Genomic DNA, 12967 nt, shown 5'->3' with positions numbered 1-12967 from the left:
AGTGAAAAAAAAAAAAAAAAAAAAAAGGCAAAATAAAGCCCTTCTTTATTTAACTTTCTGGATCTGAGAGGGGGAAGTCAAATAAAACATACATTACTGCGACAGGTGAACGCAAAGAGGTGTTGGCTGGATGCCATTTCCACCCGTCATGGTACACCAACCTGCCAGCCAGGCCGCAGCCTCTGGAAAAAAAAAAAAAAAAGGCTGAAATATGTGGGGGCAAAAAGCCTCACCTTACAGATATCCGGGAGCCCGCTTAGCTGCGTTCCTCAAGACGACAGGCAAGGGTATGCCATGGACGTACCCTGAGAGCAAAGGCCTTGCGGGTTCTCCACACACTGGTCTGGGCGCACTGCAATGGCAGGTGCCTGTCCTGGAGCACGTCTGGTGGTTCCTGCACCGAAAAAAAAAGTGAAATCTCTAGGCAAATGTTACTGAGCCTGTGCGGGAGACGAACAAACGCTCCTCCAGCAGATCGCTTCTAACGTGGCAGCGCCAGGTGGTTCTCGGTTACTGTCCTTCCTCTCAGCTAACATGGATTTTGAATGGCTGTGTACAATAACAGAGAAGTAATCTCAGGTATAAGATCATCCATAGATGCTACAGGGATTGGGGATTTCTTCCCTCCGTGTTGACAGTATCACAACTGACTTGCAACTTTACAGAGTTACAAGTATGTAAATAAAAATCTGGAATTTTCCCTACATTTATCTTCCTCTTATTTTTTAAGCCTCCCTACCACACAGTAATGATACCAGAAAACTGCCTTTTGGAAAGTGGGCTGTGCAAGTCTGACAGCCAATTCCGTGGAAAGCACTGGGTTCAGCTAGGTAAACGGAGGCAAATGCCAGTCCCCGTAACCTAACAGAAAACTGCCAGATCATAACAGAACAGACCAAATGTGATATTGGTGTAATAAGTAATTTAGCAAAAGAATTTTGCTTCAGCTAAAATAGATGTGTGCTTGCTATGGCTTCAGCTAAGATGGGTGCGTGCTTCCTATGTGTTTGAAAAAGGGATAGCGTTAGATAGGATATCAGACAAAAGCAACAGTTGAAAGTACCGGACCATTGCAAAACAAAGGGTGCTGTTGTTCGCTAAGATAACCACAGAAGTGTAAAGAATAAAGAAGCCACAAGAAGGACATGGTGATAAAGACTTCGAGCCTCCCTCCGATGACCACCAGGAAGACCCCTAAGGAAGTATAGTGCCTGCGCCGCTAGAAGAGATGGGTTGCATTCCAAGAACTCATGGACTATGTAATTGGGGGGTGGGTGTGGGTTTGTATTCCAAGAACTCATTGATTATGTAATTGGGGGTGGGTTGCATTCCAAACCCTCATTGATTATGCAAATTATTTTCAAAGAAGAAACATGAATAAGTATAAGGAATACGAAATAAGAACAAGTGTTTGTAAGGGAAAAATGAGCCATAGGAGAAATCTGTGTAACTCCCAGTGCTGTAATAAGTATTCTTTGCTCCACCAAATTTGCCCCTGACTAAAATTCAGTACAGTGAGTATTTCTCACCTTAGCATGTTTCTACAATGAGTAAGATCTCAAGAAAGCCCATACAATTTTTTTTTCCCTCTCTGATGTGAGGCCTGAGACAGACAGTAGCCAAAAGTACAGGTTGCTGTTGGTACAGCCATAACAGAAAATAATTAGGTTTAGAACAACCTTTATTGTTTTTCCATCATATGTATTGTTTACTGATGCTATTCTGTTTCTGTGCTGAAATTGTCATCCGTGACCTAACGAATGCCCTTATAATTTCAGTGTTCAGTTTGGAGAGTACCACAACCTTGAAGGAAAGCCACAAAACTGGACAGCTCAAGATCAGTCCATCAAGAATTGCCATTGCAGACTCCAGCATGTGCTACACATCATTTGCCCAGCAAGCACAGCACCTCTTCGGTAATGAAGTTCTGCAAACAGTTATGCAATGGTCGTTACCTTTAAGATGTTGTTTGTTTTGCAAATAATACTGAAGGAGAAGTAATGTGAGGAAAGTTCAAAGTAAATCTGCATCCCTGCAAAGGTGTTAGTTGTTTTATGCAAAAGAAGGTCATAATACCACTAGCAGAACTCCTAAAAGACACTTTTAGATTTTAAGCTGTTTCTGCACACTCCACTAACAAGGCAGAACCTGATGTATGCTTTTTTCAAGCCGCAGCATAGGCCCTCTGCCAGAATAAATTGCTGTAGTTCAACAGACTTACAATAACTTCCATGCACTGCGGATCTGCTTTCTGGCCCTTTGAGCTTTCTCAGTGAATCAGTATCAGATTATTTTTAAATATTGCTTATTAAGAGATGATATTCTCCGCATCAGAGGCTGATACATAATGTAGAGCAGATACTTTAGTTTCCATCTGTCTACATTCAATGCAACTAAGTTTCAGGAAAGAGATATTAACAGACAACTCAGGTTATAAAGAAGAGAGACTGACCTTATCTTTTTCTGGGATAGGATGCTAGGACTGTTACATATTGGTCTTTCTTCCACTTACGAATCCCAGCTAGATGGATTCACAACAGCATCTTGTATCCAGGGTTTTGAAAGCCCGTCCAGAAGCAGAAACCATAGCTTGGCATGTAGGAGGACAGTGTCGCATGGCTGCAGCAGCAGTAGTGGAGGAAGTAGATAGACATACCTTGCCTTACACCATCCGCGGGTGGTTACAAGACAGTAATGAGATGTCCTTTACTGGACATACTAAATTTTAATCTACTATGAAAACACTTATTCTTTTACTCTATTTGATTGTCTTTTGGCCAGAGTTTTGACTTTGGTGTCAATTCCAAGTTGATATGACTTCCTAGAGGTAAAAATATGAAACTTAGCTTTCAGGATTAAGCCATACATTATCCAACACTGTCTCTGCTCTAGAAAAGCTTTCAAATGTGTATCAGCTTGCAACACAAATAATCTGGTAAAGGCAGCGCGACTGGTAACACTGTGCTCTTCCAAATGAGGCCATAGCATTTTGCTTATATTCTTACCAACAAGCTACAGCAAATTCCCCAAACGGGCACTTATTGAGCGATACATCCAACTTTTATTACAACTCTCTTTGCCATAAAAATGCACCCTATGTATTCCAAATATAGCATTTTGCCAGCAGTATGAGTCCTCTTACTGAGATGTTTTCTTTGAGACTTGACAGAAAAGATAGTTAATTATACAGAAAGTAGGCTGCAGTTTCTCAGATGCTAAGGCAGAGGGCAAAATAAAATGACAGTCTTGTGGAACATGGAGCTAGTTCTACAGCATGTGGTTTTTGAATTTTATTCAGCTCCACACAAGAGGAAAACGACAGTTTTTACTGTCTTAAACTTTCATGCTCTAATCACATTCTTCTGCTTACCCATGGGCATCCTGTGTCTCTAGGTATGCTAGCTTAGAGCAAAGCCAAGGGAAAGGGTTCTCAATAATGGACAAATACAATTCAGAAAACATTTCAAAGAATTTTCTCCAGTGGAGAAAATCAGGCAATACTATGTATTGTCCAAATTAAGTTAAGAGTAATGGAATGGAAATTACAAGTTGAACTTATAAACATTAAATGCTATGGGAAAAATTTCACTTCTGAAATATCCCTGAGTGATCGCCCCAAATACTGAAGTTTGGGGAACAAATGAAGACCAACTGCAACACAAGTGTCGGGAGCAAGTTTCCTCACAAAACCCGAACTAGCTTCAGCTCTGGAAACATCATGAGCATGAGCATTATTTATGTCAGCATTCACCTTTGTTCTGAACAGCCAGTAAGTCACCTGTGTGTGTGAGCTACATGTTTATACATCATAACTATAAGTTTAAAAGCACCATCCAACCAAGGCTGGGTTTAAACCAGCAGTTTTGATGTACATCAGACCTCATTGCCAACTGCATGTGGCAGCAAATAGTCTGCCACAAAATAGTTAGTTTTTCCTGCAAGTTTCAGCATCTCTCACACTGCTTTTAAACAGGGCTCCCCATAGCCCTGGGCCACATCACACACTATGTGCTGCCATCACTGTGTTCCCTTTGTACACACAGCTAGCAAACAGAAGCTGGATTAATAAAGGGTTTGCTGCTTCACTCATTTTGGCTGGCGGAAGAGGGCTGTTAACAATAGCATATCACTGAACTCTGGAGATTCACCTTATGTGACCGGGCTGCTTGCCTATGCATCATTTACCATCACATTTAACACTGCTGTAGAGGTCTCAAAAACAGGCTTCCTGCACAGTCCATAGAAATCAAGAACCAGATAAAGTGGATTGACTCACATTAGTGCCCCTCCTGGTGCAAAAAATAATGACAAGTGGAGTCCTTTATCAGTCACAGAGCAGCAGGTGTAGTGCTCTAATGTATACACCACTTCTGCATCTGGACAAATCTCATGACATACGGGATGTGTTGAGGGACCACAAAGTACTCATGCAAAACAAGAGCTGGAAGAAGCTGGAAGGAAGGAGAATTACTGTGACAGAGAGCTGAGAACAGACACATAACAAACATCATATATCCATAGTTGTGTCATTCAAGGAAGCTAGTTACTTCTCATGAGGAAATGCAGAAAAGAGGTTAAATACATTGAGAAGCACATGTAAGGCACTCAAAACCACCCTTTTACACTCAGTGTGTGCATAAGTATGCTCTGTAGTTATTTTGAATGCACTACAAAACCTGGAACACTACACTCAAGTGTTTTTCAAGTCAGAATCAAGCCCTTTCCTTTAACAAGAAAAAAAAAAACAAAAACACCAAAGCTCTTGATTTTCTTTAAATTGTTAATTGCTATAAGCTTTCACACATGTAGTATGAGATGGCATCAGATGCTTGCCTTTCCTCAGCTGAATAATGTTGAGAAACCAGGCAGAAGATGCATCCAGCGTGCAAAAAAAATTATGAATTTGCCGTTGCAGGGAAAAGGACATAGGTAAAAACCAAGACTCCCACAAAGAACAGAACAGAGAAAACCCTCAAAGCAAGTTGAGCACCAGATGGTTCGGGAAAACAAAACCCTTCACTGGTTGCGGACAGAGAGGTTAGGACTAAACGGGTGATGTGTTTTGTTACTTCAGGAACCTCTTCTGTCTTTAATTTCATCCCACAGAGCATGTTAAGCATGGTATGTCAAAGGTTTTTGGATCCCTAGGCTCATGGAAATATAAATACATGTTTCCATATGCATTTCAAGTGGTAAGAAAAGGCTATCTATGGGATGACTGAACTGCAGATCTGTCTTGTAGAACTAAAGTGTTATGTCAAATAAATTACAACTAAAATGAAGGGGAAACCTGTAATTATTTTTTTTTTCCCCAAACCTCAGTAAAATAATTTTATTGCTTCCAAAGTAGAGCTTTACCAGCTGGATTAGGGTAATAACTCAATGTAGAATCATGCTCCACCTGAACAGAAGATATTTGCTTTGAAATAATGACCAATTACAGCTATTAAGATACATTAAAAAAATCTCAAGAGAATTCCACACAAGGTAATTCCAAACAAGGTAAGATTTAATGCCTTCAAAACAAAGTACTCATAGGACACTGATTAAATGCTAGTTTGCAGTATGATTTTTAAAAAATTTTTAAGCACAAGAGGATGAAAGCATTGCTCTTTCAAAAGAAAGGCAGATGGACTCACTTTGATGTGTGTTCATTTACGTGTTTGGAAGTGGGTCACAGCACTAGCTGGTCAGAACAGTCACTAGTACCTCCCTCCACCTGTCGAAGCAGTAAAACCATTCCATAGGACACAGCAATTGAGGAGGTTCAGATTCTTTACATGGGAATAGGAGAATCTGAGAAACAGCAGGATAAAACACCACAGTCCAAATGGAAGAGATTAAAGGCAACTGGCACACTTGTGTATATTACCATTCTAATACATGTACCTCCAAATATATATGTCACAAGCCTAAACTGCAGGAGACAATTTTCAGCTCTTTTCTGAATGCTTAAGTGACTCCATTAATTTTTCATGCATTCTTGCTGGCTGCACAAGAACAGGAGAACAATTCTTGGAGAACATTCAGCCTAATGCTGTTGTATGTGACAGCTCAGAGGAAACCAGCGGAAAAGAATTCTGAAAAATCTTCTATAAAGTAAACCAATGAGAAATAGCAGTAAAATGTTTAATGCCTGTTATTTATTGTATACATACTCTGCAAAACTTATATGCGTTTGGTGTGTGCAAAAGTATACACTTTCTTGACAGCACCAGAAAACAGTTAAGCTATGTACGAGTTTAACCTGATTTGTCACATTGTGTAAAAAGACATTGTGCACAAATGATATCCCCAAAGAAAAAAAAATTGGCTAAAACTAGAAGCACCCTTATTTACACACTAACACTTTAATATTGCATCACACCCACTCACCAAAATAAATAGAAGTACATTCATCACAATTTAAACACCAGTCTCTCCATATATTTATTTTCTTTCTGACATGTTTTGGTCTCCAGAAATATGCTATATCTAGAAATATGCATTAACTACTAGATTATGTTACAAAATGCAAAAAAAATAGAAAATTAGTTTTCCTGGACAATATTTTGGGCTTTACACAAAAATAAATCCAGATTTCCATAGAGATCTCATATACTTCTTGAAAGATTTTTATTTTAAAGCACAGCACAGAGTTGCACACTAAGGCTTCCTGTGATATGCAAAACCCTGGCCTCCAAAAGACATTGCTGTAAAGTGAAATACAGCTCAAGTGTAAGTACAAGACATTTTCAAAAAGTAGTCATCAATAGAAAGTGCCCTTCATTTGATTTAGCATTAGCAATAAAGAAGTAGCTACCGTAATTGTGCAATCAAAGCCAGACCTGGAAGGGTTTTATGAGAAGTATGTCATTTCACACTATCAAGCTTTAAGGATATAGAATCTGAGATAGCAGAAACCGACCAACCTTTTTATACTCCTACATTCATTATTTTTTTGACACAATTTAGTAAAAAGGCACATTGTCAAACACTGAATTAAAAATCTAAAAACCAAACCAGGATTTCTTTAAATACAATTAAATCATTAGCTTAACATCAGATCTTCATAAACCAATATAAGCATTCTTCCAGTTTTTCTTAACCCCAAATTCAGATGCACTTTGGACAAGTACTGAAGTACTCTCGTTAATACTATTAATCTGGCAAAGCGTAAGCATGTCTTGGGATACAAGGTGAGGAATTAAATCCCAAAAATTTAGTTCCTTCCTAGCCGATTTACAAATATGCAGCAAATCCAAACGCATTAAAACCCAAACATTTGTACAAAATTTGAAAGCCATTAGCATCCCATGCCAATTATGAGAAAGTACTTCTTGACTGTAAAATTACAAATGTGTCCTTGAATAATTTTTCATAGGAAATGGACAAAATTTAAGCAACGATCACTGTGTGAAGAAACAGTTATACAGTGTCTTAGGGAGGCTAAGAGAGTACATTCCAGTCACCATCTAAAAGACAAATGACAAAGTGCTTTACAGATTATGAAATTTAACTGATCTTGCATGGTTAAATAATCAGAAAGTGGTGAAATAAGCGGGTTTCATTTAACCTATATTTATCTGAAATGCAGATTGAATTCCAAAGTGAACCAATTTTGAATTAATATTTCTTTTGCTTCATACAGAGACTTTTTCCCCCAACCAGGCAGGAAGTTGCTCACAGCTGATATAGCTGTCTGGGCTGACAGACCCAGAGATTTTCTCCAGCTAAAAGAATTAAATAGTAAAAAACCCAGTAACTTGATCATGGTCCCAGCGTTCATTGTCTTGAATGGATAATTCTAGGAACTACAACAGAAAATTTTAGATGGTCCCAATGAAGCAGAGTCAATACAACACACTTCTAGACAAGCAGTGAGGTTACACTATCTTGCATGGTCTCAAGTGCATGCACCGAGAAACAGGTTTTGTTAGTTAATATATAGAAAGTTAAAAATACAGAGGAGCAACAATGGTACCTTCATCTGGGCTCCCTGTCAGCTAATACTGAATTAGTTTATAGAATCTATCCCAACACCTTACTCATGTCAGTGTTTTACTGAGGCAGTGAAATGCTACACCATTGACTGAAAACATCTTAAAAAGGCAAATCTGTTTTTTCTTACATTAAGATTCAGATGTTTAAACTTCAGCAGCTTCCAAGATTGTTCCTTACAGCTTGCTATCTGAACAGCTTCCTAGAAGCAGCACTTAAGAACAGCCCCACTGATAGGAAAGGTTCTTTTGTTGTTTTTCTACAAGGTAAGTTTTCCTTTTTCATTCCTTTACTCACCTCCCAACAAACACCCAAAGCCCTTTTTGGACTTTTCCAAATACTTCTAGCATTAAAACTAACAGCTTCAGCAGCTGAAGCCAGAGGAACTATCAGTGGAGTCCTGGAGCCTGAGGCAAAGCTGAGTAGTGTGATACTGGTGAGCTTTAAAGGGTGACCTGGGAAAGTCAAAGTAGATGCAACACCAGATTTGAGCTTCAGACTCTCAATAAAACCTTCTGTAGGCTTACATTGACCTGTGCTGATTGTAAACAAATTCAGTTACTGAAAGAAACAGTCTTTAAGTGCATAGTTAGAAACAGTGTGCAAATATGGGCATTAAGGTAAGTAACTGAACTAACTTTCCTGCTATACATAACATTTTAGATTTTTGGTTTGATGAAGTTAATCACAAGTAGTTAACATGAAGTTGTTAATATTAAATAGTTAAGAGCTGCAAATACATTCTAACAAAACATAATTCTGATGTGCTTTCTAAATAGTAAGCCTAATTAGATAAATGACTGCTTCACATTTTAAATCATTTAACACATCGGATGTTTAATGCAAGAAAAAACATGTGCACTGTACACAATTTGTAAAAGCAGCAGCAGCTGTTAAACAAATGTGAAGATCTACAGGGCAGGAAAAGAATTCCCAAATATACACTTGAGCCCAAAAGCACAAGTTACATACAAACACTGGAAATTCCTGTTTTCAGGGTGTGTATTTATCATACTGAATTAGATTGGCATTGGAATTCCAGACACAGCAAAAGCCAACATAACCTTTTGGCCATACCTATAACTGTACAACTTGCGAATGACATGCACTTTTCTGCTTAGAAATGAAGAGGTTCAAATTATTTTTATGGGTCCTCAAATCAGAAAATATACAGTACTTTATTGCTTTGAACATCTGTGGCAATGCTGATTTTACACCCAAGAAGATGACATTTCAATACTTCGAGGCTCAAGTTGGGAGACAGAGTAGGTTATAAAGCAATTTTTTTTTTTTTAGTCTCAAGAAATATCAGGGAACAGAGAATGCTATTCCTTTCTTTCAAGTGAATGCAAAATTGGTTTACTGGTATATGGGCCCACACAGTTCCAAGTCAGTGCATAGCTAGTCAATATTTCTGCTGGCATCTTGAACTGGTTTAATCAATGGAAACATCTATTAATTTTATTCCACTTAATATGCATTAGTGCATTAATTTCTTCATAAAAAACCAACCCTGGCAAGTATTAAAAATAAATATCTTATTTAGGACAAACTAAAGCCTTACTTTTCAGTACTTTAATCCCTTTAAATATTCTCTTGCCCTCTAACAAGCAAATGGAAACTGAAGTAGAATAAGAGATGTATGGAGGCAGAGGGTAGCAAAACATGAACAAAGTCAACATCATAAGTCGGCTAACGTGTCCTCAGCTTCTTAGACTGTCTCTTGCGTTTTAATTCTTCTTCTTCCCGTCTCAATTCTTCTAAGTCCTCCTGAACACCAAGTCTCAAGCTGCAAAATAAGATGAAATCTTTTACGCACTGCTATGCAAGAAACATGAAATTTGACTTCTACCCCCCACCCAAGAAAAGCAATTATTACAGCTGATTTGAGTAAAAGTTTTAGATCAGTTCAACAATCAGTTTCTTCAATTATAGCTAGAATACAGCTTTAAGAAATCAAGATTTTATCATTAGAATCAAATCCTTTGAGTGAAAAATTATTTAAAACTTGTTAAAAAAATATTAAAATTGTGAAAACAGCTGATTTTAATAGGAAAGGTCACCCCCCCCCCCAAGAAGTTGCTTGAAACACACCCATTAATTCCTGCCACTAACTCTTACATACAAGTCATAGGAGGACTGATTCTCATTGACTTCTGAGAATCACCTACACCTTTTATATTGGCAAGGGAGAGAATGGATATATATCAAACAGTAGAGAACCAAAAGAATTTGTTGCAACTGCTTGGCTTGAGGCACCATTCAGGTAGCTACAAGCAGAAACACCCTCAGTCCATCTAGCTGCCATGACTCTGGTGAAGAGGCCCATAGAAGAGATTCTGTTAATACAGCATGTTCTAGCTGCTTCCCTGCATAATTTCTTCAGCTTCCTAGAAGTCATCGTGTTGAAAGTGATACTTAAAATAGTATCTGCAGTCACTGATCTCTTCAATAAATAAGGGCTGAATAACAGCCCTACATACATAGAAATATATACACAAACACATGTATATAGACAAAACCAAAACAAATCCTCAAACTAGCAGAATATTGCAATGTGTGGGAAAAATGGAAGGGTTTAGCATTTCAACTGAAGTTTTAGGGTTTTTTTTGGGTTTGTATGTTTTTTGGGTTTTTTTTTTTTTTTTTACAAGCAATGTTTGTGATGCATGAGAATGAACATACAAGATTTATTTACTGCACCCACTATTCCACCATTGGTTGGCTGAGTTTCATCTTTACCTATGCTTTCTTATAAAAAAAAAAGGGTAAGGCTTATTTACCTCTGCTATAAAAAGCAAATACCCACTCTAACTTAGTCCCATGACTTGGGCAATAAACAAACTTCCCACTTTCTATCTGAGTTTAAATCCACACATACCTCCTAGCTTCTTCTTTCTGTTGCTCTCTCCAGCTGCTCTCCATATAACGTAAGGCATAATCACTTTCATCTTTGTATCTGGAAATTAAATATTAGTTTTCAGCACACTAAAACCAACATGCTAATGTACAATTGAGTTATGAATTCACATCCCTTCTTAGAAAGAATGATTACCTACACAGTTTTTAATGTTTTGAAAGAATCTAAGTTACAAGCCTTTAAAATGCTTGCTTTCTTATATCTTATTGTCAGGCAAGAGGGAAGTATTTAAGTAAGCTAAATAAAAGCCTTCATTTTCCAGCAGTTCCTAGTCATACCAAGTTAGATCCTCTTAAAGAGCAGCTAACACTACTGCATTTAGCAGTTCATTTGTAGGCAGCTACATTTGGTGAATTCTGAAATAATGCAGACTGCTATAGAAAAAAGCATTTTAACTCCAATAATAGGAAAGAGTTGCTATGAGTTATACAGGTGAGACACTGAAGAAGCTGTGTTGTTTTCCAACTACGTCCTAATGCATCAAATTTTATTGCTCCATAGAACATGGCAGGCAGTGTGAAAATTCAAGGTCCCTTCTGCACAGAAGGGCCTTTAATGCTTAAATTTCTGCAATGCAAAGCCATTTTTGGATCATAGAATGGTTAGAGTTGGAAGGGACCTTGAAGATCATCTAGTTCCAACCCCCCTGCCATGGACAGGGACACCTCTTACTAGACCAGGTTGCTCAAAGCCCCATCCAATCTGGCCTTGAACATTTCCATGGATATGGTACATCCACAGCTTCTCTGAGCAACCTGTTCCAATGTCTCATCACCCTCAGAGTAGATAATTCCTTCCTAATATCTAATCTAAATCTACCCTCTTTCAGTTTAAAACCATTAGCCCTCTTCTTACTACACTCCCTGACAGAGAGTCCCTCCCCATCTTTCCTGTAGGCCCCCTTTAAATACGGGAAAGCTGCTATAAGGTCTCCCCAGAGCCTTCTCTTCTCTTCCCCAGGCTGAACAATGCCAACTGTCTCAGCCTGTCTGCATAAAAGAGGTGCTCCAGCCCTCTGATCATCTTCACAGACCTTCTCTAGGCTCACCCCAACAGGTCCATATCCTTCTTTTGTTGGGGGCCCCAGAGCTGGACGCAGTATACTGCACAGGATACCAGCACTTCCCCTATTTCTAAAAGATTTATTTGTTGAACTATATTAATTTCTGTTGTTCTGTTGCTTGTTCTGCAATATCTTAAAATCAACATTTTTCTTACCTCTTCCGGTCATAGCCAAATATTTCCCGAATATGTTTTGATATTTCTTCTTGGGGCTCCCCTTCATCTTCAATGAAGTCATCCATTTCAGAGTCATATTCATCATCATCATCATCATCTATTTGTCTCTTATAACTAATAGGTGGTCTGCCAAAACCTAAATGACACGGGAGTGAAAAAAATCATCAATTAATAACATTAATATAACAGTACTTCTCCTTGCTATACGATGGGCACAACCATTTTACAGCTCTGGGCTTCAAGGTGGAAAACTTCTGCCTCAAGTTAACTAGCAATTCTCAGAAACTCAGTAAAAGGAAATACTTCCTCTAAGTTGTGCTACAGAAGTTTACGTATCAGTATTACCAACTGCATCCTGAGGAAACTACCAGACAGAAGTCTACATTCTTGTTCGGGGTTTTCTAGGCACTTATTTGCTAGAGTCCATGCTGCTTGTGTCTCTTCAGAAATGATTTTTTTTAGAACTGCTTGCTTACTGCTAAGGTGAATTTGTCAAAACACATAACGATCAGTCACAGGTTTGCTGTGTGGATTTAATTTTCACATACCACTTTACACATCTGTTATTTAAGACACAATGAAATTTTAAAGACTAAGCATCATTAAACTATGCTGGAAGTGAATCCTTCAAATTTTTTCCTTCTAACAGCATCCATATACCAATATACATCACAGGCTGCTTACTTTACTTTCAAAGAAACATCAGGGTTGGAAGGGACCTCTGGAGATCTAGTCCAAACCTCTGCCAGAGCAGGGTCACCTACAGCAGATTGCACAGGACAGCATCCAGGCGGGTTTTGAATGTCTCCAGAGTGGGAGACTCCACAA

The 12967-nt window shown here is 38.4% G+C and overlaps 1 protein-coding gene across 1 annotated transcript in view; it reads right to left on the bottom strand.

The window, feature by feature from the left end:
- Positions 1-9672: 9672 nt before the first annotated feature.
- Positions 9673-12967, bottom strand: part of SPTY2D1 (SPT2, Suppressor of Ty, domain containing 1 (S. cerevisiae)) — an 11252-nt gene continuing 7957 nt past the window's right edge. Inside the window, 3 exon segments of the mRNA XM_009892042.1 lie at positions 9673-9769; positions 10862-10939; positions 12119-12275. Of these exon segments, the coding sequence (XP_009890344.1) occupies positions 9673-9769; positions 10862-10939; positions 12119-12275 (332 nt within the window).

Source organism: Charadrius vociferus, unplaced genomic scaffold (genome assembly GCF_000708025.1).
Source record: "Charadrius vociferus isolate BGI_N301 unplaced genomic scaffold, ASM70802v2 scaffold179, whole genome shotgun sequence".
NCBI lineage: Eukaryota > Metazoa > Chordata > Aves > Charadriiformes > Charadriidae > Charadrius > Charadrius vociferus.
This window is presented reverse-complemented; position numbering and strand designations above follow the sequence as displayed.